The sequence below is a fragment of the Macaca fascicularis genome, chromosome 1 (genome assembly GCF_037993035.2).
Source record: "Macaca fascicularis isolate 582-1 chromosome 1, T2T-MFA8v1.1".
In the NCBI taxonomy this organism is placed as follows: Eukaryota; Metazoa; Chordata; class Mammalia; order Primates; family Cercopithecidae; genus Macaca; species Macaca fascicularis.
This window is the reverse complement of record NC_088375.1, coordinates 107,381,158-107,404,563: the sequence shown is the minus strand read 5'-3', so window position 1 is coordinate 107,404,563 and position 23,406 is coordinate 107,381,158. Positions and strand designations below refer to the sequence as shown.

The window sequence follows — 23,406 nt, the reverse complement described above, 5'->3', positions numbered from 1 at the left end:
TCACCCTCACTAACCTAGGTGGGCCATTGCTTCCCACAATCACAGCTGTCCCCTCCTTCCACTTCTCTTTATTAGTGGTTGAAACATTTCTAGAACTCCCTGAAATTCCTATACTTCAGTGTAACTGATGTGCTCTGGGGTCTGGGCCTATATACTTGGCTTCTCATATTGGGTCCCATCATCTGGACCTAGGACAGGTCCCACAAACCAGATCCATGTTCATATCAACATGGACAGATCCCCATCAGCAGGCCCTCTTGTCCTCTGATGGCTCACCCTTGCTTGGATTCTCTCTGATAGTTCCTGATGACCGGGGCTTCTGTAGTGGAGACTCACTTTCATTTCCCCTGGTTCACTCACGCTCTAGGAACTGGGACATAACAGGTATCAGCCCTTTCTCCTCTTGGTAGAAGTTCCCAGGAAGAGGGAAATGAGGATCCAGGGCATGACAGGAGGAACTGTGATCTCGGCTGAGTACTGGAGGGAGGAGGGGTGCAGATGCTGGACACAGGGTACTTCCCTCCCCCTGTTCCCCCTTCTCTAGATGGGGCCCTGCCTACCCCACATACCTCCAGACATACTCTTTACACCACCTCTTTGGCTAAAGGTCAGCACAGGTTGGACTTCTTTGCTGCCAAGGATGCAAATATTTATTCTACCGCTGCTCCCACACAGAATCAGGCATCATGGCCAGTCCTCTCAGCTCTGGCTTTATCTCTAGTAGTTCCCCATTCCTTTCTGTACACACACTGTGGGAACTATCAGAGAAAACCCACACCCCTGATGGTGTGCACACGTAAATAACAGCACTTGGGGTCTTCAAATTCTCGAAGTCTTCCAGCATCATAGCTGTTAGATCTCTGTTTAGCGGTTTATTTTAGGGCCTGTGTCTGGCTGACCCAGTCACACCTTGAGATGTAATAAGGAAGGAGAGTGGGTTATGGAATGAAAGCTGAGGAGCCCACCCAGGACTCTTCCCCTCTCTTTTTCCATTTAGTTTCCAGATGAAACCTTGAGGAGCGGAGAGCTGCTGAACATGATCGTGGCTGTTATTGACTCTGCACAGGTAAACATTGAGCTCTGACCTCCCCAGAAAGGTCTGGGAGGCAGCATTAGGGGAATAGGGCCTCTGCTCTCCCTCCAGGCCTGCAGACAGGGAGCCCATGCTCCCTCCTGGCTACAGTGATGTGCACTTTCAGCCATGGGGCCTGGGAAGGAAAAGTGGAGCCCAAGCAAGGCAGGCTGAGGTTAGGCCAATCCTGCCTGGAGTTCCCCTTATTCTCCATATTCTTTGGGCACTCCTGTTCCACAGCAAAACCTGAGGGGGTTGTGGTTTTAGCTCTCAACTGGTCTTTCCTTTGACTCGGAATGAAAATGGTCAGACCATTTCTATTTGACCTTTTCACCATGCGTAGGTCCCCAAGAGGCTGTAGCTTTGCTCGGATCCTTCTCAGGCATGTACTGGGATCCCATTTCTCCTCCTCTCCACTTAGTTCCCGTTCATAAAAGAGGAAGCTTAGCACCCAAGAATCCTCCTTCTTTTGTCTTTACCCTGCCCAACCTACATCTAGAGCCCAGTCTCTCAGGGTCCTTTCCTTCTCAGGCTCAGACCAAGGCTGTAACTACTTTTGCCCAAAATAGTCCTAAGATTCCCACTCAGGCCTGTGGCTACTTTATCAGCCCTTTCATCCTTCAGAGAGGGCAGCATTCGTTGTGTGCCATCTCCTTCCCATTCCTTTAAACTGGGCTTTCACTTCTTCTAATTTTTTTCCCCCTTATGAGCCCTCCTGCGTCCCCCTCCATATAGCTTCCTGGCCCCTTTCAGAGCTGATGGGTTCTGCCTCCTTCCTCCACCTCCTTAGCTCCAGGAGCTGGTCTGCCACGTGATGATGGGTAACCTGGTTATGTTTCGAAAAGACTCAGTTCTCAACATACTCAGTAAGTGATCAAACCTTTAGGTACCTGGGAGAGGAGAGGAGGGCAGGGTGCCAGTCCTGTGTATTTTACACTATCTGGAAAGCTGGTTCTGGGGCTGGGAAGTTAAGGGGACAGAACTGTACTCCACCCTGGTGTGGTCTGGGGCAGTGTCTTTCTGGATCTGTCCTACCTCTGTAACATCCCTGCTTGGAGTGCTGGTTGGTAGTCAGTGGATTAGGGGTGTGTGTGTGTGTGTGTGTGTTCTTGAGAGAGATGTTTCTTTTGTCTCTTCCAGTTCAGAGCCTAGACTGGGAGACCTTTGAGCAGTATTGTGCCTGGCAGCTCTTTCTGGCCCACAATATTCCCCTGGAGACCATAATCCCCATCCTGCAGCACCTCAAATACAAGGGTGAGTAGGTTTGTGGGTAGGGAGCACATCAGACATGACACTTCCTATACAGCTAGGGCAAGGCTGAGGCTTAGGCTTCTAGGATGAGCCCAGATCCATTGTCCTCCTTCCCACCAAAGTGCACAAGGGCAGGCTCCCTGTCAGCCACTTTTGTTCTTTAGATGAGTCCTGTGGGTCCACCATGAGCCAGGCTCTGGGCTGGGGCTCAGGCGGCTCAGGGACTGATAGGAGTGGGGTAGGGGATTCTTCCTGGCTCCTCATCAAAGACTATCCTTATTCCCTCCAGTGGCTGTTGGGGGATGAGAGAGGTCCCCAGATTCCATCCTGGAATTATACCTTCCCCTCAACAGCCTCTGCCCTTCCCTCACAGAGCACCCAGAGGCCCTGTCCTGCCTACTGCTTCAACTCCGAAGAGAAAAGTGAGTTCCACTTCTGGGGCTCTTTAGCCCTCAGTTTTAACATCCCAAGAGCTGCTGTGGTGTAAAGGGCTTCTGTCCTGCTCCTTATTGCCATATTTTTTCCTGTCGTTAACATCTGCTTATTCTGCCCTTCCCCCAACGTGACTTAAAAATGAGCAGCTCCCCTGGGATCTGGGCTTCCTCTCGACTTTACCCCCCTGCCCACCAGGAGCTGCCCTCGGAGGTGGGGAGGTGGGGACCGGACATCCCTGTTTCCTGCTGCCACAGCAGTTCTAATCCCTGGTGGCTCCTGCTCCCCGCCCCCACCCCACCCCCGCCACCCCACCCCCGCCCCCGCCACCCCATGCTCCTGCAGCCACTGCACAGCTAATCCAAGAGGAGGGAGGGTCAGGGTAGAGGGGTCACGCACCATCCTCTCCCTCACCCTGTGCAGAGCAGAGCCAGCTGGACCCATTGTGCCTTGACAGGGTGGGGCAGAGAGGGAGGGGGTGGCAGCCCCCTCCTCCCGCAAAGCCGCTTTAGCAACATCCCCCGATAAATGGGGCAGCAGCTGTGTATCTTATCCTTCCTACCTTTCTGCCTTCCTTCCACCCTTTCTGCTCCCTTGCCTGAGAGACTAGAAATGGTACAGAGTATCCTAGAGGAAGAGGGAAGCTTGGAGGCTGTGTGGGGCTGTGGCTTCACAACCCTCTCCTGCCCTCTTCCTCCAGCTGGAAGCCAGGTTGGCCCACAGCTCTAGCAGGGTAGGGGTAGGGGAGCATCTGCATGTCACATGCTTGTGCTTCTGCCTCCCAGGCCCACTCCCTGACTATTCTAGGGGAGGAAGAGGAGAACTGAGGGTTCTCCTTCCCAACACACACACGCACACACCTTCTCCTACTACAGCAAGTGAAGAATCTCACTTCTCCTCTCCTGGCTTCCACAGAGGATGAAACCAGGCATTCCTTGGCCTAAGGAGAAGAGGGAGAGGGATGTGAGAGTAGTGGGTGGGTAGGGAGGCCGGGGTTTGGGAAATCAGTGGGAGAGACCCAGCATGCCCTGTGGCCACTGTGCAAGCAGCACCCAGTGCCCCCTTCCTCCCCCAGGCCCAGTGAGGAGATGGTGAAGATGGTGCTGAGCCGGCCCTGCCATCCTGACGACCAGTTCACCACCAGCATCCTGCGGCACTGGTGCATGAAACATGACGAGCTGCTGGCCGAGCACATCAAGTCCCTGCTCATCAAGAACAACAGCCTGCCTCGCAAGAGACAGAGGTGGGACACGGTCCCTGTCTACCCTCCAGGCCATGGCGGTCTGCAGTGACTGCTGCCCGGTGGTGGTGGGGGCTGGTGCTGTCCCAGCCTGGTTTGTGGGCGACATCTAGTGGTCCGAAGCCACATGGCATGCGAGACCACTGTGGCCCCTTCTCCCCATCTTCCAGTGCCCCTGTGGCCAGGATCCCCTGCTCTAGGCACACCTTTCTCACCTGAGCCCAGCCCTCCCAGCCTGCCTGTTCTGCTCCCCATGTAGGCTGCCTCTGTCTTAAGGGGGCCCTGGCGGGTGGAGGGTGTCTTGCACTCTGGAACCCTCCCGCACTCAGACTCTGGCTCTGGTGATTCCTGCACAGCCTGAGGAGCTCTAGCAGCAAGCTGGCCCAGCTGACTCTGGAGCAGATCCTGGAGCACTTGGACAACCTGCGGCTCAACCTGACCAACACCAAGCAGAACTGTATGGCTTCCACCCTCGGCGTCCAGTGTAGACGGTGCTGCCCTGGCCCAGACTATGCCTGGAGCCAGGCTGGGGGCAGGGGCAGGACACTTGGGGCCACAACCCACACTGGGGATAAAACAACCTTTGGGTGCTGTTTAATAAGCTCCCAGACATCTGATTGTTTTTCCTTCCCTGCTCTCCCTTTTCTTCCTCTAGTTTTTAGCCAGACCCCAATTCTCCAGGCGCTGCAGCATGTCCAGGCGAGCTGTGACGAAGCCCACAAGATGAAGTGAGGCTCCTGCCACTTTGGGCCTTGGAAAGTAGTAGGGGAAAAGCCTAAGGGAGAGGAAGCCTGCTAGGGACATAAACGTAATGGCCAGCAAGACCTTAGGGTCCAGGGTTGAAGAAAAAGAGGCCTAGGCCTGGGGGCAGAGAAGAGGATGGGAGGTGCCGTAGGAGCAGCAGGCTCCCACTCAGAGCTCCTGCTCCTTTTCCTTAGGTTCAGTGATCTCTTCTCCCTGGCGGAGGAATATGAGGACTCTTCCACCAAGCCACCCAAGAGCCGGCGAAAAGCAGCTCTGTCCAGCCCTCGAAGTCGTAAGAATGCCACACAGCCCCCCAATGCTGAAGAAGAGTCAGGCTCCAGCAGCGCTTCGGTGAGAGCCCAGCCAGTGCACAGGGGGAAAAGGAGCACTGGGTGCAGGTGGAGTCGGCACCAGCAGCTGCCCAGGCTGGTAACTTCCCATTTCCCCGCCCATCTCTTCCAGGAGGAGGAAGACACGAAACCGAAGCCTACCAAGCGGAAACGAAAAGGGTCCTCTGCAGTGGGCTCTGACAGTGACTGAGGCCCTGCATTCCCCATCCCAACCCCAGCTGGATTGCTTTCTCCTCCTTGGTGATTCAAAGGTTAATAGAGGCTGGGGAGATTGCAGGGGAAACACCCTTGCCGCATCCCCAAGCTCCCCCGGTGGAAGGAGGAGCTTTCTCCTCTGGCTGAGTTTGAGAAGCTGCCATGCAGCCCCTAGCCCCTTCCCTCCTGGGGCCTCCAGCCCCTCACACTGCTGTTCCCAGTGATATTTGGGATCTGACTGAAGCCAGAGGCTCTGTAAAATCAGGCCATAGTGGAAGTCCTCAGCCCCCAGGCCCCTTCCCCAGTCTCCTCCCCCAGTCTCCCAAGGAGCCATTGCAACAAAGAAGGGAAATGACAAAGGGGCAGCTGGCCAGAGAAGCTGGGATAAGAGCAGAGACTCAGTGTGTGGGTGTCCCTTCCCGCTTCCCCCTTCGGGTCTTGGTTTGTTCTGAAGGGGTGTTTTATAGTCACTATCCACATGCCAGTGTGAAATGGGCTATCTGTGACGTGGTCAGGGTGTCCATTCCTAATCATGGGGCAGATGCCGCAAGCATTCAGAAAGGAGTCTGAAAGGGTGGCCACAGCCCCATGTGGTGTGCCCTGGAGGCTTAGGTTGGCCTGAGGTTGGCACCTCAAGCTACACCAGAGTCCAGGGAGTCCCAGAGGCAAGTTTCACAGAACTGTCAAATGATCCCATTTCCTTGAATCTGGGTTTTTTGGGTTTTTTTGTTTGTTTGTTTTTGGCAGAGATAATCGTGTCTTAAAAGTTGTTTTTAAATGACAATAAAACAAGCCAGAATGTCTTTTGTGCTGGAGTGTCTGCTGGCGTTTGCCCGTGCATGTATAGCTTGGTCTTGATTTGATTGGCATCGCTACTTGTAACCTCAGAACAACCCCCTTTCCCTTCCTGTTCTGCCCCCACTTTTGCCTAGAGCAGAAGGGACTTGGCTTTGGCCCCTACCCATCCTTCCTGCTACCACTGGAGGTGGGAGCCAGGCGCTGACCTATCTATGCAGAACCATCCCCTGTAGGATGAGGCCTGTCCTTTCTCATTTCTCAAGAAATGAGGCTTCCAAAAGGTCTGTCATCCTCCAGTTGAAGTCTGTGTGCCTACCAACAACTGCCGGAGGACTCCCTGCTTGACGGGAGGGATACTCCAGCTTGGTCTCCAGGGACAACTGTATCTGGAGATGAAGTCCGGATACCAGGGAGGGATAGAGATGCTCTTCCTTCCACAGTCTGGCCACTTTGCTGGGCCATGTGAACCAGCAGAGGAGAGTTCTTTGGCTATGCTATTGTTCCCCCGCTGTCCAGGGAGAATGGAGGCGGACTGAGGAGTGAAGTTTGGGTGAACTGCACAGAGCTGCTCCTCTTCACCCTGAAAATTTGTCTTTTTACAGAATCCAGGTTCTCCCCTCTCTCATCACTGCTGTTCCTTCCTTTGAAAGTCTAAACCACCAGAGGCCTTTTTCCTTCCTCTCTCCTTCCCCAGTTTCCTCTGCCCCAATTAAAACCAGAATGGAGAGCATTTGCTGACTGGCCCCAATTATTGTACCCTTGCCCAAAGGGAGGGGCCTCTATCGTGGTCCCTCAGAAATCTGGCAGTCTGGGTTTCCACCTTTCCCCTATTTTAACTCTCAGCCCCCACCCATCCCCTGGGGTTGCGGCTGGCAGGAGGGGATGGGCCTGCCTATCCTGCTGGGACTTGCAGAACCAAATGGGCCAGGGGCCAAGTTCTTCATTCTTTTGGGAGAGAGCAATGGTACCTTCCCTTCACGGGAAAATGAGAAACATTGAGGGGAAGATGGACTGCGATCCAAAAGCCCTGGCTGTCAGGCCTGGACTCTAGAGCTTAGCCAGATGCCTAAACCGCCCAAGCCGAGAAAGAACTTAGAAGACAGACATAACCCTGGGATTGAGGGAAGGCGCGAGCACCGCCCCGGACCTGGTAGGATGCGAGCCGCGAGCAGTCCGGGAGGGAGCGCGCCTAGGGCGGAGCGTAGGCTGTGGGGAGGGCCGGGAGTCCGGGGCCGCCCCACACCCGCACTCCTCCCGGGTTTCTGCTCTCCGCCCGTGGGGAGTGGTGGGGGCTTGGGTGGGAAGGGGCGTGTGCCAGCGCAGGCGCGCTCACGGGAAGGAGAGGTCTCAGCTAGAACGAGAGGCCCTGGGTTTTCGGGAGGGAGGAACAGGGATGTTTGCTAGCGGCTGGAACCAGACGGTGCCGACGGTAGAAGCGGGCTCCATGGCTGCCCTCCTGCTGCTGCCCCTGCTGCTGTTGCTACCGCTGCTGCTGCTGAAGCTACACCTCTGGCCGCAATTGCGCTGGCTCCCGGCGGACTTGGCCTTCGCGCTGCGCGCCCTGCGCTGCAAAAGGGCTCTTCGAGCTCGCGCCCTGGCCGCGGCTGCCGCCGACCCGGAAAGTCCCGAGGGGGGCTGCAGCCTGGCCTGGCGCCTCGCGGAACTAGCCCGGCAGCGCCCCGCGCACACCTTTGTCATTCACGGCTCGCGGCGCTTTAGCTACTCGGAGGCGGAGCGCGAGAGTAACAGGGCTGCACGCGCCTTCCTACGTGCGCTAGGCTGGGATGGGGGACCCGGCGGCAGCGACAGTGGCGCGGGGAGCGCTGGAGAAGGCGAGCGAGCGGCGCCGGGCGCCGGAGATGCAGCGGCCGGAAGCGGCGCGGGGCTTGCTGGAGAGAACGGTGCGGCCAGAGGTGGAGGAGCCGCCGCCCTTCTGGCACCTGGAGCAACCGTGGCGCTGCTCCTCCCCGCCGGCCCGGAGTTTCTGTGGCTCTGGTTCGGGCTGGCCAAGGCCGGCCTGCGCACGGCCTTTGTGCCCACCTCCCTGCGCCGGGGCCCCCTGCTGCACTGCCTCCGCAGCTGCGGCGCGCGCGCGCTGGTGCTGGCGCCAGGTAAGGCTGGAGCGCCGAACTAACTAAGGCGCGGCCAGCCACAGAAGGGGGCGTGTCGGGGACCGCAGAAGGGCTTGGATTCATCCCTGGGCCTGGGAAGAAGCCGACTATCCCTTGGGGTTCGAAAGTGAGTGGAGCTAGGAGTCTCCGGGTTTGCAAAGGGATGAGACTGAATCTTTGGTGCCCCAAGTATCCCCAAGGAGTCGAGTTCCAGGCCTCAGACCCAAGATGGAATGTCCATACCCTTCACCCTCACCCAAGAGCAGTGTGGGCTGGGATGGGGAGGGGACATGGGTCATAGGCTCTTCTAGGTAGAGCCAGGGCCCCGGCGCTGTGCTTTCCCACCCTTCCAGAGTTTCTGGAGTCCCTGGAGCCGGACCTGCCCGCCCTGAGAGGCATGGGGCTTCACCTGTGGGCTGCAGGCCCAGGAACCCACCCTGCTGGAATTAGCAATTTGCTGGCTGAAGTGTCCGCTGAAGTGGATGGGCCAGTGCCAGGATACCTCTCTTCCCCCCAGAGCATAACAGACACGTGCCTGTACATCTTTACCTCTGGCACCACGGGTGAGAGCCGGGCACCATACTTAGCTCCCCGAAACTAAGGCAGAGGAAGGCAGGGTTCTGGGAACAGAGACTGGGACCTCCTCAGCTCCCAGACCACTCCTTCAAAGCCCCCAGACAGGATGCTGGTTTCATTGGCACTTCCTTTTTCTCTTCATCATTTCACTGCCCAGTCCCTTCACCTCCTACTCATTTCTCCACCTCCCCCAGACCACCCAGATTTCCAGAACAGCCTGGTCTCCATCCTCAGCTTCCGTCCTGCATCCGCCTCTTTCTGTGGGAAACCCAGTGGGGGTGCAAACAGATAGGTAGAGCTTGGAGTCCACCCTTCCCCTGATCGCCCCACAACTGCCACCCCACAGGCCTCCCCAAGGCTGCTCGGATCAGTCATCTGAAGATCCTGCAATGCCAGGGCTTCTACCAGCTGTGTGGTGTCCACCAGGAAGATGTGATCTACCTCGCCCTCCCACTCTACCATATGTCCGGCTCCCTGCTGGGCGTTGTGGGCTGCTTGGGCATTGGTCAGTCTCCCCAACCCCACCTTCATTAATTCATCCAGCAGACATTTATTAAGCACCTACTGTGGTGTGAGTCCTCCAGGGTAGATAATCTAGAGGACGGATGGGGCAGAGCCCTACTCACCAGGAGCTCTACAATGGCAATGTTACCTGCCTAGACCTACAGACTGAGGAACAGGGCAGGGGGGGCCATATAGCCACATAACTCCAGGCTGCAGGATCAAAGGCAGGGAAGGACTGTCAGTCCAGGAACAGGCAAATAGAGAAGAGGGAGAGAGAGACAAGGAGGTGAGAGTGTGGAGGATGGGATCTTTGGGGCTGGGAAGTAGGGAAAGGGCATTCACCTCTTCCAAGGCTGGGGACAGGGGCCGGGGGAGGGGAAAGAGGGCCAGCACAGCTTCCTGACGGTGTGACTCCCACAGTGGGCCCTTCCCAGGGAATGACTACAGTGAAGGCTGGGGTCTGGAAAGAGGGGCTCAGGCTCCCCACCCTGCTCCTAATCTTACCTGCTTCCTTCTTCCCCACTTCCCACTTCTGGCAGGGGCCACAGTGGTGCTGAAGTCCAGGTTCTCGGCTGGTCAGTTCTGGGAAGATTGCCAGCAGCACAGGGTGACCGTGTTCCAGTACATTGGGGAGTTGTGTCGATACCTTGTCAACCAGCCCCTGGTGCGTGGGCATAGATCCTGGGCAGAGCTGCTGACACAGGGCTAGCTCACGGGGAACAGGACAGTTGACAGGAGACACTGAGACAGGGAGTTGGAGGGAGAAGCAGCAAGAAGGAAATCGCAGTGTAAGATAAGGAGCCGGAGATGGCCTAGGCCATCTGACGCTTACGGCCTCTGAAGGAGGTCACAGTGCTGGGGGGGTTCTGGTGAATGGAGAACTGGAATTCACTGCGGGGAGCGGGCATCTTGGTGCTGAAGCCCCGGCCCTCTCCCACTCATCTCAGAGCAAGGCAGAACACGGCCATAAGGTCCGGCTGGCAGTGGGCAGCGGGCTGCGCCCAGACACCTGGGAGCGTTTTGTGCGGCGCTTTGGGCCCCTGCAGGTGCTGGAGACATATGGACTGACAGAGGGCAACGTGGCCACCATCAACTACACAGGACAGCAGGGCGCTGTGGGGCGTGCTTCCTGGCTTTACAAGGTGAGGGGCAGAGAGGAAACTGAGAACCCGTGGAACAGCAGAGGGCTGGCAGGAGAGGGGGCTCATGTGACTGCAATGGTTCAGTACCCGGGTCTCCCTTTCCCCAGCATATCTTCCCCTTCTCCTTGATTCGCTATGATGTCACCATAGGAGAGCCGATTCGGGACCCCCGGGGGCACTGTGTGGCCACATCTCCAGGTTGGTGGTGTTCTGGTGGGGTGGGCGAGGTGCTGACGCTGGCACAGGAGGACTGGAATTGGAGACGGGTGGATGGGGGCAGGAGGCTCTGGGAAAGGTGACAGCACTCCTGACCCTGGTGACTCTGCCAGGTGAGCCAGGGCTGCTGGTGGCCCCGGTAAGCCAGCAGTCCCCATTCCTGGGCTACGCTGGTGGGCCAGAGCTGGCCCAGGGGAAGTTGCTAAAGGATGTCTTCCGGCCTGGGGATGTTTTCTTCAACACTGGGGACCTGCTGGTCTGCGATGACCAAGGTTTTCTCCGCTTCCATGATCGTACTGGAGACACCTTCAGGTATCTGTCCATAACTGGTTCTTCATCCTGGACCTCTGATCTCTGTGATCCAAAGCTTCTGAACCTCAACTCCCTGATCTGCCACCTCAACCCGGGTCCTCAGCTAATCTCTCATTCTCAGATCTCACCATCTCATCCCTGTGACAGTCTGGCACGCTGACCTCTGACCTCATCTCCCCACCAAGCCCATGAGGCCCTGACCCCTGACTCCCAGTTTCAGATCTCTGCTCTCTGACAGGTGGAAGGGGGAGAATGTGGCCACAACCGAGGTGGCAGAGGTCTTTGAGGCCCTGGATTTTCTTCAGGAGGTGAACGTCTATGGAGTCACTGTGCCAGGTGCCTAGGCATGGAAGGTGGGGGAGGCACCCAGCCACCACCCCGAATTGGTAATACCTGGGCGCAGGGAGCACGAGGCCTTCATGGTGGTCAGCCATGGAGGGGCTTACTCTGTCTCCCACACCCATCAGGGCATGAAGGCAGGGCTGGAATGGCAGCCCTGGTCCTGCGTCCCCCCCACTCTTTGGACCTTATGCAGCTCTACACCCACGTGTCTGAGAACTTGCCACCTTATGCCCGGCCCCGATTCCTCAGGCTCCAGGTAACCAGCCACTCCCCCCGCAGCCCCTCACCCCATATATCCTCACTCCACATATCCACCCCATGTATCAACTTTGGGAGTTTGATGGCTCCCAAACTCTACAAAGGGGCCCCCAACGTAATACACTCCACGAAGAGAAAAACCACGGAGACATACGCCCTTCACCCCACTTCTTTCCTTATCCCTGCCTTCTTCTGGCCTGGCTCTTTCTCCTCCCTGTCACCTCCTCCCCTAAACTTTGACCTCGCACTCCCTTTCCCCAGACGTGCTCCTTAACAAAATTTAGGCAACTCCCCTGAACCAGCTGGGCAGAGTCCCCTTCCCTCCAACTCCTCTGACCCTTCCTCCTGTCCCCAGGAGTCTTTGGCCACCACAGAGACCTTCAAACAGCAGAAAGTGCGGATGGCAGAGGAGGGCTTCGACCCCAGCACCCTGTCCGACCCACTGTACGTTCTGGACCAGGCTGCAGGTGCCTACCTGCCCCTCACACCTACCCGGTACGGCGCCCTCCTGGCAGGGGACCTTCGAATCTGAGACCTTCCACACTTGAGGCACCTGAGAGGACTCTGTGGGGTGGGGGCCATTGCAGGGGTGCTGGGCTGTCAGGGACCTTTGCTATACCAGAACTGCGGTCACTATTTTGTAATAAATGTGGCTACAGCAGATCTAGCTGTCTTTCTGACCTACAGTCTGTGTCTGTCTCTCTGTGGAACTGCTTTTTCCTCGAGAGTTTTCTCCTGGCGTGGAGCCACAGGCCACACGTTCCTGCCCTGACTGGCTGTGGGCCAGAGTCCCATATTTGGACCTTGGTGTTTTCCTCTCAGGAGATCCTGTGTGACCCTTGTCCTTGGAGAACCTCTGGTTACTGATGTTTGTCTGTGTTCCTGTGTAGCTCACTCCAGTTTTACTCTTCGAGTGCCAGGCTCCCACTGCTCTGTCTTGGGAACTGGAGGACCCGAGGGGTTGGTTCAAAGGGCAGAGGTGGACAGAGGCACACAGAAACGCTGCCCCCCACAGCCAGCCCAAACTGCTCCCCGAGAATCAGGTAGGCTGGGCCTGAGGAAGAGTCTTAACCAGTCCAAACAAGTGTTTGACTGTGGGGGCAAGGATGCTCAAGATACCCCTCTGCCTCGCAGCTGTCTCTGAGAAGCCAATGTTTGAGGGGGAAGAGTGGGGTGCCCTTCCTCCAGATGTCCCTACTCCTACCTGGTGACTGTCAGACATTCCCAGAAGGAGCAGTTCCCAGGGGAGACCCTCAGATACTGCAGGAGAGTTTGACGGAAGCCCCTCCATGGAGTGAGGCTCAGAGTGCATGTGGTGGCAGGAGGGATGGTGAGAATCAAAAGGAAAAAGGCCTCTCGACCCCCAAATGAGGTGTCCAGGAAGTTCATCTTCTAAAAGCTTGAAATGATGAAGCTCCTGCTTCTCCTAGGAACTACGGTCCCCCTCTGTTTTGAGCTGTGGGTCCTTGAAATTTTCTGCTACTTTGCCTTTCCCCTTCTAGCCCCTCTGCCCAACATGAGAGGTCAGGGGATATGCCCTACTGGCACACTTGGGTCTCTATTGCCAGCCCTCCTGTTCCAAAACTTTACAACTTGCCCCCTTCCACATGCAAGCCCAGTGCAGCCTCACTGACAGACTAGGTAAGGCACATGCTGAGGTGCCGGGGACATGTTCACGCACAGACCAATAAATGTGGGATTTAGCTCATTCTGAGCACCTCTCCAATCTGCCCCAGGAGGAGTACAATAGTTAGGGTGTGCCTGGGGTTCGGGTAGGTAGGCAGCCTGTTGGCTTGCAGTGGGGCATCTCCTGCAGCTGCTCTCCCACACCTTAACTCAGAAATGGAGTCTCGCCCTGTAGCCCAGGCTAGAGTGCAATGGTGCGATCTCGCCCCCTGCAACCTCCACCTCCCGGGTTCAAGCAGTTCTCCTGCCTCAGCCTCCTGAGTAGCTGGGATTACAGGTGCACGCCACCACACCCGGCTAATTTTTTTTTTCTATCTTTAGTAGAGACTAGGTTTCACCGTGTTGGCCAGGCTGGTCTCGAACTCCTGACCTCATGATCTGCCCACCTCGGCCTCCCAAAGTACTGGGATTACAGGTGTGAGCCACTGAGCCCAGCCTATTTTTGCTTTTTAAAGTGTAGCTACTAGAAAATGTAGAATTACACATGTGGTTCAGGTTATATTTCTACTGAACGGTGCTGGCCTAAATCCTGACCCCACACTTCACTCTGCAAACCCACAAATGCCAAGTGAAGCATGTCAGTTGCACCTGTGTCACCCCTGATCTTGAGTATCTGCACTTTAGCAAGGTCAGCTGGGAGGAAGGGGATTCTGGCAAACTGGGCTGAGCCAGTCGCTGGGACAGAGTTCTGTCTTCCACTCCTATGCTGAGCTCATGGCTCGGCTCTTTGAACCAGCTTTGTCACAGAGGCTGCAACTAGTGATAGAAATGGAAAGCTGCAGCACCGGGCGCGGTGGCTCACGCCCGTAATCCCAGCACTTTCGGAGGCCGAGGCGGGCAGATCAGGAGGTCAGGAGATCGAGACCATCCTGGCTAACACGGTGAAACCCCATCTCTATAAAAATACAAAAAAATTAGCTGGGCGTGGTGGCGGGCGCCTATAGTCCCAACTACTCGGGAGGCAGAGGCAGGAGAATGGCATGAACCTGGGAGGTGGAGCTTGCAGTGAGCCGAGATCGTGCCACTGCACTCCAGCCTGGGGTACAGAGCGAGACTCCGTCTCAAAAAAAAAAAAAAAAAGAAAGAAAGAAATGGAAAGCTGTAAGAAGGCCGACTTTTAATTCAAAAGCATCAGGTTTTCTGTTTGCTATAATTAAAAATAAAATAAATTATAAAAGAACTGGGTTTGAGACCAGCCTGGGCAACACAGCCAGGCATGGTAGTGCGCATCTACAGTCCCAGCTACCAGGGCAGAGGGGTGATGCTGAGGTGGGAAGATCCCTTGAGTCCGGGAGGTCGGGGCTGCAATGAGCAGTGATGGTGCTAACTGCACTACAGCGTGGGCAACAGAGTGAGACCCTGTCTCAAAAAAAAAAATTAAGTTGCCCTACAAAAAGTTGATTGAAATAAAATTAAAGCCGGGCGCGGTGGCTCAAGCCTGTAATCCCAGCACTTTGGGAGGCCGAGACGGGCGGATCACGAGGTCAGGAGATCGAGACCATCCTGGCTAACACGGTGAAACCCCGTCTCTACTAAAAAATACAAAAAATTAGCCGGGCGAGGTGGCAGGCGCCTGTAGTCCCAGCTACTCGGGAGGCTGAGGCAGGAGAATGGCGTAAACCCGGGAGGCAGAGCTTGCAGTGAGCTGAGATCCGGCCACTGCACTCCAGCCTGGGTGACAGAGCGAGACTCCGTCTCAAAAAAAAAAAAAAAAAAAAAAGAAATAAAATTAAATGAGATCATGAGATAGTTTGCAAAGATGAACCAGTGGCCAGGCGCGGTGGCTCACGCCTGTAATCCCAGCACTTTGGGAGGCTGAGATGGGAGGATGGCTTGAGCCCAGGAGTTCGGGACCAGCCTGGGCAACATGGCGAAACCCCATCTTTACAAAAAACAAAAATTAGCCGGGCGTGGTGGTGCATACCTGCAGTCCCAGCTACTTGGAGGGCTGAGGTGGGAAGATCGCTTGTGCCCAGGAGGCCGAGATTGCACCACTGCAATACAGACTAGGCAATAGAGTGAGACCCTGTCTCAAAAACAAAAAACAGATTAACTAGGGTGGCCCTCAGGTGGTGAGTGCCCTTTCTCAGCAGGTTGGATAGAGGAGGATGGTGGACGCAGAGAACCCAGTTCTCGAAGCATAGCAATACTCTCAGCCTTGTGTCTGCGGAATCTTCCCTGGGGGTAAAGGGGCTCCCTTCCCAAACCTGCCTCAAAGGCAGCAAACGATGCTGCCTGTTTTTGTTACACACAGCACACTAAAATTGTTTTTTATATTTTTAGGTAGTTGAAAAAACAAAAACAAAAAAAACAAGACTATTTCATAACATGTAAAAATTACACGGGTTCAAATTTCAGTGTCCATAAATAGTTCTGCTGGCGCACAGCCGCGCTCGTTCCTTATGATTGTCAATGTCTGCTCTCCTGCCACAACAGCAGGGCCGAGTGTTTATGAGACCCGATGGCCTGCAAAGCAGAAAATACTTCTCGTGCGGCCCTACACGGAAAGAGTTTGCCGGCGCCTCTGTCGGCCCCATCCCTCCTGCGCCCCTGGGCTGCCGCTGCTTCCGTGAGCCCCGGGAAGGGGAAGTGGAAGGAAACCCGCGAGCCGGGAGACACCCAGAGCGGCCGCGCGCGACCCCACAAGCGGGGAGATGGCAGGGCAGGAAGAGTCGGGAGGCCCCTCGCGCGCAACGCCCGGAGAAGCCCCGTGGGGCTTGGCAAAAAAACCCATCTAAGGGCGCTGCTCGGGACGGAAAGGCGTCAGGCGCAGCCAGCCAGCCTACTCCGGGGCGGCCTCCGCCAGGCGGGCTCCTGCAGGACTGCGCTTCGCGCCTACGTAAACCCGGCCTCGCTGCGCAAGCGCAAATCGGCGCCCGTCCGACGCGCGAGAGGGGCGGGGCAGGCTGGGAAGGAGGGCGGAGCCATTCTTATGACTGTACCAGCAGCTCCTCGCCTCCAGCCAAAAAGACAAATGGAGGGGAGCGGCCGGAGTACCTGGAGCTGTCCTCCCAGAGCCTCTTTATTTTTTTTTTTATTTTTTTTTTATTTTTTTTTTTGAGACGGAGTCTCGCTCTGTCGCCCAGGCTGGAGTGCAGTGGCGCGATCTCAGCTCACTGCAAGCTCCGCCTCCCGGGTTCACGCCATTCTCCTGCCTCAGCCTCCCGAGTAGCTGGGACTACAGGCGCCCACAACCGCGCCCGGCTAATTTTTTGTATTTTTAGTAGAGACGGGGTTTCACCGTGGTCTCGATCTCCTGACCTTGTGATCCGCCCGCCTCGGCCTCCCAAAGTGCTGGGATTACAGGCGTGAGCCACCGCGCCCGGCCCCAGAGCCTCTTTAAAACTCACCCGTTTAAAGTGTAAAATTTAGTGTTTTTAATATATTCACAAAGTTGTGCATCAACGGCCACCACCTAATTTAGAACATTTTTGTCACCTCACAAGGAAATCCCTACTCATTAGCAGTTACTGTCCACTCACCCCTAAACCCTAGGCCCCGGCAACCACTAATCGTAGACATTTCATATAAGTGGAAGTATAGAACATGTTCCTTTTTTTTTTCTTTTTTTTTTTTTTTTTTTGAGACGGAGTCTCGCTCTGTCGCCCAGGCTGGAGTGCAGTGGGGCGATCTCGGCTCACTACAACCTCCGCCTCCTGGGTTCAAGCGATTCTCCTGCCTCAGCCTCCCGAATAACTGGGACTACAGGCACATGCCACCATGCCCGGCTAATTTTTGGGGGTTTCACCGTGTTAGCCGGGATGATGGTCTCGAACTCCTGACCTTGTGATCCGCCCGCCTCGGCCTCCCAAAGTGCTGGGATTACAGGCGTGAGCCACTGCACCTGGCCATATGTTCCCTTTTTGTAACCTGACACCTTAACTTTAAAATGCATTTAAAATTTTTTTTCAATCTCCTGGGTTCAAGTGATCCTCCCACCTCAGCCTCCCCAGTAGCTGGGACCAAAGATGGGCACCACCACACCCGGCTAATTTTTGTATTTTTTGTAGAGATGGGGTTTCGCCGTGTTGCCCAGGCTGGTCTCAAACTCCTGGACTTGAGTGATCCTCCAACTTCTCAGCCTTCCAAAGTGCTGGGATTAAGGTGTGAGCAACCACACTTGCCCTTAAACTTTTTCCTTTTTTTTTTTTTTTTTTGAGACGGAGTCTCACTCTTGTCACCCAGAATGGAGTGTGATGGCGTGGTCTTGGCTCATTGCAAGCTCCGCCCCCTGGGTTCAAACAATTCTCCTGCCTCAGCCTCCCAAGTAGCCGGGATTACAGGCACCCACCACCACACCTGGCTAATTTTTGTATTATTAGTAAAGACGGGCTTTAACCATTTTGGCCTGGCTGGTCTCAAACTCCTGACCTCAGTTGATCCACCTGCCTTGGTCTCTCAAACTGTTGGGATTACAGGCATGAGCCACCACGCCCGGCCTTTTTTTAAAAAAAAAATTAATTTATTAATACTATTATTATTATTATTTGAGACAGAGGTTCACTCTTGTTGCCCAGACTGGAGTGCAATGGCGTGATCTCAGCTCACCGCAACCTCTGCCTCCCAGGTTCAAGTGATTCTCCTGCCTCAGCCTCCTGTAAACTTTTATTTTTTTTTTTTAAATCTTGGGTTTTGAGGTATAATCTTGAGGAAAACTGCAGAAGCCTTCTGTCTTAGCCTTAAAATAGACTCCGCATCCCTCCCTTTCCTACAGTATGTATTCCCTTCACATTTATCTAACTATATGCTAGTGTCTAATTATGTGCCTTCTAATTAGCCCCTTCCAGGGGCTAATCTTGAGATAGATGAACCAAGTCCGGAGACCCAGCTGCAAAATTCCAGAGATTACTTCAAGGTGGCTAGTTAACAATCCAGCCATTCTTGAGATGACACCAGCCTGAAATCCAGGTGGACTGGGACCCAAGCTAGCCACCAGAACAAGACACAGCTCAATTCTTGCATGCCTTCCTTATCCATTTTTTTTTCTTTTTTCTTTCTTTTTCTTTTTTTAATCCCTGCCTTCCCCGCAAAAATCAAGGTGGTTGCTTTGAATGGGAATCCGGCCACTTTCCCTTTACTAGTTTTGGTTAATAAAATCATTTTCTTTAAAAAAAAAAATTTTTTTAAGGCTAGTCAAATGAAGCAGTGGGAGTGGAGAAGGAACAAAGAAATCTGTAACTAGTTGTGATCAATGAGTTATAAACACCACTGCACTCAGACCAGCCTAAAATCACTTTCTACCAGACCTTGCTCTTGTTTATTGGACTCTGAAAGCAGCAAGCATCCAGAGCCACATTCAGTTGCATTTTGTGTCTGTCTTCTTTCACTTAGCAGAATGTTTTCTTTTCCCTCCCTCCCTCCCTCCCTCCCTCCCTCCCTCTCTCTCTCTCTCTCTCTCTCTCTTTCTTTCTTTCTTTCTTTCTTTTTCGACAGGGTCTCACTCTGTCACCCATGCTGGAGTGCAGTGGCACGGTATCAGCTCACTGCAACCTGTGCCTCTCAGGTTCAAGCAATCTTCCACCTCAGCCTTCCTAGTAGCTGGGACTACAGGTGTGTCCCACCACACCCAGATAATTTTATTTTTAATTTTTTGTAGAGATGGAGGTTCACCATATTGTTCAGGCTGATCAGAAACTCCTGAGCTCAAGCGATCCACCAGCCTTAGCCTCCCAAAGTGCTGGGATTACAGCTGCGAGCCACTGCACCTGGCTTCATTCCTTTTTTATGGCCATATAATATTCCAGTATATGGATCTATCACATTTTGTTAATCCATTCATCTGCTGATGGACACTGGGGCTATTTACGCCTTCTGGTTATTTGAATAATACTGCTATCAACATTCATGTACAAATTTTTGTGTGGACATATATTTTCAATATTCTTAGGTAGATATCTAGGAATGGAATTGCTAGGTCAAATGGTAACTCTATGTTTAACTTTTTGAAGGAACTACCAAACTGTTTTCCACAGTAGCTGCACTATTCTACATTCCCACCAGCAGTCTATAAGGGGTTCCAGTTTTTCCACATCCCCACCACTTATTATTATCTGTCTTTTTTTACTGTAGCCATCCTACTGGGTGTGATGTGGTATCTCATTGTGGCTTTGATTTGCATTTTCCCATGGCCAGTGAGGCTGAGTTTCTTTTCATGTGTTTACTGGCCATTTGCAGATCTTCTTTGGAGAGATGGTTATTCATATTTTTTGCTCACTTTGTAACTGGGTTATTTACCTTTTAATTATTGAGTTGTACAAGTTTTTCTTTTAATCTGGACATGAATTTCCTATCAGATATATAGTTTGCAAATATTTGATTCTGTTTGTCTTTTCACTTTCTTGTCAAAAGCATCCTTTGAAGCACAAAGGTTTTAATTTTTTTTTCTTTTTCTGAGACAGGGTTTCACTCTGTCACCCAGGCTGGAGTGCAGTAGCACGATCTTGGCTCACTGCAACCGCCATCTCCAGGGTTCAAGCGATCCTCCTGTCTCAGCCTGCCAAGTAGCTGGGATTACAGGTGTGTACCACCATGCTCAGCTAAATTGTTTTTTTTTTTTTTTTTGAAACAGAGCCTTGCTCTGTCACCCAGGCTGGAGTGCAGTGGAGCAATCTCGGCTCACTGCAACCTCCACCTCCTGGGCTCTACCAGTTCTCCTGCCTCAGCCTCCTGAGTAGCTGGGACTATGGGCGCATGCTGCCATGCCCTGCTAGTTTTTTTTTTTTTTTTTTTTTTTTTTGAGACGGAGTCTCGCTCTGTCTCCCAGGCTGGAGTGCAGTGGCCGGATCTCAGCTCACTGCAAGCTCCGCCTCCCTGGTTTACGCCATTCTCCTGCCTCAGCCTCCCAAGTAGCCGGGACTACAGGCACCCACCACCACGCCCGGCTAGTTTTTTGTATTTTTTAGTAGAGACGGGGTTTCACCATGTTAGCCAGGATGGTCTCAATCTCCTGACCTCGTGATCCGCCTGTCTCAGCCTCCCAAAGTGCTGGGATTACAGGCTTGAGCCACCACGCCCAGCCTTTTTTTTTTTTTTAGTAGAGATGGGGGGTTTCACCTTGTTGCCCAGGCTGGTCTCGAACTCCTGAGCTCAGGCAATCCACACGCCTCGGCCTTCTAAAGTGTTAGGATTACAAGTGTGAGCCACTGTGCCTGGCCGATTTTGTATTTTTAGTAGAGGCAAGGCTTCACCATGTTGGCCAGGCTGGTCTCAAACTCTGGAACTCAGATGATCTGCCCACCTCGGCTGCCCAAAGTGCTGGGATTATAGGCATGAGCCGTCACGCCTAGCCCAGGCTTTAAATTTTGATGAAGAACAGTTTATCTTTGTATTTATTTATTTATTTATTTTTGTATGGTGAGAATTTTGTAATACTTAGTTTTTCCCCAAGGAAGAATAAAGATATCTTATTAAATATTTAATTGTTACTGTACTTGTTAAAGGTAATATGGGTGTTATTACTTGAAACTATTTAATGACGTGTTGTATAACAGTGCACATATTAGGGGTCAGTATTTCCAGAGAAGAAGAAAAAGTATTTAAGTATAAATAAAACTAATTGAATAGAAATCCTGGAACCCTTGGAGGAATGGTTGATCTAAGGTCTGGGGGAGAAAATACTCTGAATGAGCCTGGGGCAGATGGTTCCAGAAAGCAAAGATAACACAGAACGGGGGAATAGCAAACGGACACTGAACTCCCACTGGCCTAAGATAGAGACAAACTGAACCTCAGAGAGATTACACCAGAAACACTGAATTTTAAAAAAATGTGTCAGTGCAGACTCCCACTAAAGGCACTTCCACTAAAGGGAAGATGGATAAAGGGAGAGAGAAAAAGAAACACAGTGGACAGAGTACCAAGTCCTTCCCCTGAAAATTGGCAAACAAAGGAAAAAACTAAGCATTCTCCCTTCTTTCCCGTGTGAACTGAATTTCAGTGTTACCAAATTGTCCTAGTTGATGAGGGAACGTTCTTTACAGAAGAATTTCAGTCCGGGCGTGGTGGCTCAAGCCTGTAATCCCAGCACTTTGGGAGGCTGAGACGGGCGGATCACGAGGTCAGAAAATCAAGACCATCCTGGCTAACATGGTGAAACCCCGTCTCTACTAAAAAATACAAAAAACTAGCCGGGCGAGGTGGCGGGCGCCTGTAGTCCCGGCTACTCGGGAGGCTGAGGCAGGAGAATGGCGTAAACCCGGGAGGATGCCGGGCGCGGTGGCTCAAGCCTGTAATCCCAGCACTTTGGGAGGCCGAGGCGGGCGGATCACAAGGTCAGGAGCTCGAGACCACAGTGAAACCCCGTCTCTACTAAAAATACAAAAAATTAGCCGGGCGCGGTGGCGGGCGCCTGTAGTCCTAGCTACTCAGGAGGCTGAGGCAGGAGAATGGCGTGAACCCAGGAGGCGGAGCTTGCAGTGAGCCGAGATCGTGCCACTGCACTCCAGCCTGGGCAACAGCGTGAGACTCCGTCTCAAAAAAAAAAAAAAAAAAAAAAAAAAAACCCGGGAGGCGGAGCTTGCAGTGAGCCGAGATCCGGACACTGCACTCCAGCCTGGGCGACAGAGCAAGACTCTATCTCAAAAAAAAAAAAAAAAAAAAAGAAGAATTTCAGTTAATAAATGAGAAAGGAATGACAGAACTGGAAAATCAGCATTTTGAAACCCCTAATGAAATAACTGTCAGGCAATTTATTACCAATAGATATGACTATTGGATAAAAGGTTGATGAGGCTGGGTATGGTGGCACATGCCTGTAGTCCCAGCCACTTGGGAGGCTGCAGAAGGAGAATATTTGAACACAGGGGTTTGAAGCTGCAGAGAACTATGATTGTGCCTGTGAATAGCCACCGCACTCCAGCCTGGGCAACACAGGGAGACCTCGTCTCTTAAAAACAAAAAGAAAGAAAGAAAGAAAGAAAAGGTTGACGAGGGGCCAGGCATGGTGGCTCACACCTGTAATGCCAGCACTTTGGAAGGCCAAGGCAGGTGGATCACCTGAGGTCAGGGGTTTGAGACCAGCCTGGCCAACATGGTGAAACCCTGTCTCTACTAAAAATCCAAAATTAGCTGGGCATGGTGGTGGGTGCCTGTAATCCCAGCTACTTAGGTGGCTGAGGCAGGAGAATCACTTGAACCCAGGAGGTGGGGGTTGCAGTGAGTTGAGATGGCACCATTGCACTCCAGCCTCGGCAAGAAGAGTGAAACGCCATCTCAAAAAAAAAAAAAAAAAATTTAAAAAAGAAAAGGTTGACAAGGAATCTTGGAGGGATCAGGTTATCAGCACCTGTAGCCCCTAATCAATTTTAGAATCACTAACAGTAAGACAACCAGATATTGTGCATCTCCTGAATGCAGTGTGCAGCATAAAATACCACCAATAGGCCGGGCGTGGTGGCTCATGGCTGTAATCCCAGCACTTTGAGAGGCCAGGGTGAGTGGATCACAAGGTCAGGAGATCGACACCATCCTGGCTAACATGGTGAAACCCCATCTCTACTAAAAATACAAAAAAAAAAAAAAAAAAAAAAAAAAATTTAGCCGGGCGTGGTGGCGGGCGCCTATAGTCCCAGCTACTCAGGAGGCTGAGGCAGGAGAATGGTGTAAACCCAGGAGGCAGAGCTTGCAGTGAGCTGAGATTGCGCCACTGCACTCCAGCCTGGGCAACTGAGCAAGACTCCGTCTCAAAAAAAAAAAAAAAAATACCACCAATAAAGTCTTCTTGCCTAAAAGTGGAATCTGAATAAACCAAGCCTCTGAGCCAACATCCATTTATAGAGGAGCATATTCAATACCACACACACAGAAAAAAATCAGATAGATCCCAGAACATGCAAAATTTTACTGGAAAATTTATGCAGTTTCTTCAACAATTCAATGACATATAAGGGTGAGGGTTGGGAGTGTTTGCCTTTGATAAAATCATTAAGACACACAATAATCAAATGCAGTGTATAAACCTTGTTCTTGATTCAAAACAGAGAAACAGTAGAAAGGCATTTTTTAGACAATCAGGGATATTTGGTTAAGGACTAAGTATTTGATGATATTAAGGAATTATTAAGGAATTTTGTTATATATGATAATGGCATTGTGGTTATGAAGAAAACATTTGTAATTTCTTTTTTTCTTTATTGAGACAGGGTCCTTACTCTGTCACCCAGGCTGGCGTGCAGGGCGC

General features: G+C 52.9%; 2 protein-coding genes across 13 annotated transcripts in view; both read left to right on the top strand.

Moving 5' to 3' along the window:
• INTS3 (integrator complex subunit 3) overlaps positions 1-6,087 on the top strand; it is a 48,640-nt gene extending 42,553 nt beyond the window's left edge. For 3 of the 6 annotated variants that reach the window (XR_012414521.1, XM_005541750.4, XM_065545641.1), the window contains 9 exons: positions 998-1,066; positions 1,863-1,938; positions 2,213-2,326; positions 2,697-2,745; positions 3,831-3,998; positions 4,352-4,452; positions 4,651-4,723; positions 4,934-5,090; positions 5,202-6,087. Coding sequence is in view for 4 of the 6 variants with exons in the window: in XM_005541750.4 (XP_005541807.1) it covers positions 998-1,066; positions 1,863-1,938; positions 2,213-2,326; positions 2,697-2,745; positions 3,831-3,998; positions 4,352-4,452; positions 4,651-4,723; positions 4,934-5,090; positions 5,202-5,279 (885 nt within the window). In the remaining 2 variants the exon portion in view is untranslated. Of the gene's footprint in view, positions 1-997; positions 1,067-1,862; positions 1,939-2,212; positions 2,327-2,696; positions 2,746-3,830; positions 3,999-4,351; positions 4,724-4,933; positions 5,091-5,201 lie in introns of all 6 variants that reach the window. The other 3 variants (XM_005541749.4, XM_065545639.1, XR_012414520.1) reach the window with 2 other exon arrangements.
• Positions 6,088-7,008: 921 nt separating this feature from the next.
• Positions 7,009-12,229, top strand: SLC27A3 (solute carrier family 27 member 3). Of its 7 annotated transcripts, none has more exons than XM_073995109.1 (10): positions 7,009-7,232; positions 8,547-8,756; positions 9,116-9,274; positions 9,813-9,937; positions 10,221-10,415; positions 10,523-10,613; positions 10,745-10,943; positions 11,182-11,279; positions 11,411-11,541; positions 11,899-12,229. In XM_073995109.1, exons 1-10 carry the CDS (start codon positions 7,145-7,147, stop codon positions 12,073-12,075), a joined length of 1,473 nt encoding a protein of 490 aa, XP_073851210.1. In that variant the 5' UTR covers positions 7,009-7,144; the 3' UTR covers positions 12,076-12,229. The 7 variants fall into 7 exon arrangements, 6 of the variants coding, with proteins under 6 accessions (XP_073851210.1, XP_045218858.1, XP_005541808.2 ...); XM_045362923.2 differs by lacking the exon at positions 7,009-7,232 and adding an exon at positions 7,414-8,193 and having other exon boundaries at positions 10,320-10,415; XM_005541751.4 differs by lacking the exon at positions 7,009-7,232 and adding an exon at positions 7,414-8,193.
• Positions 12,230-23,406: the final 11,177 nt, after the last annotated feature.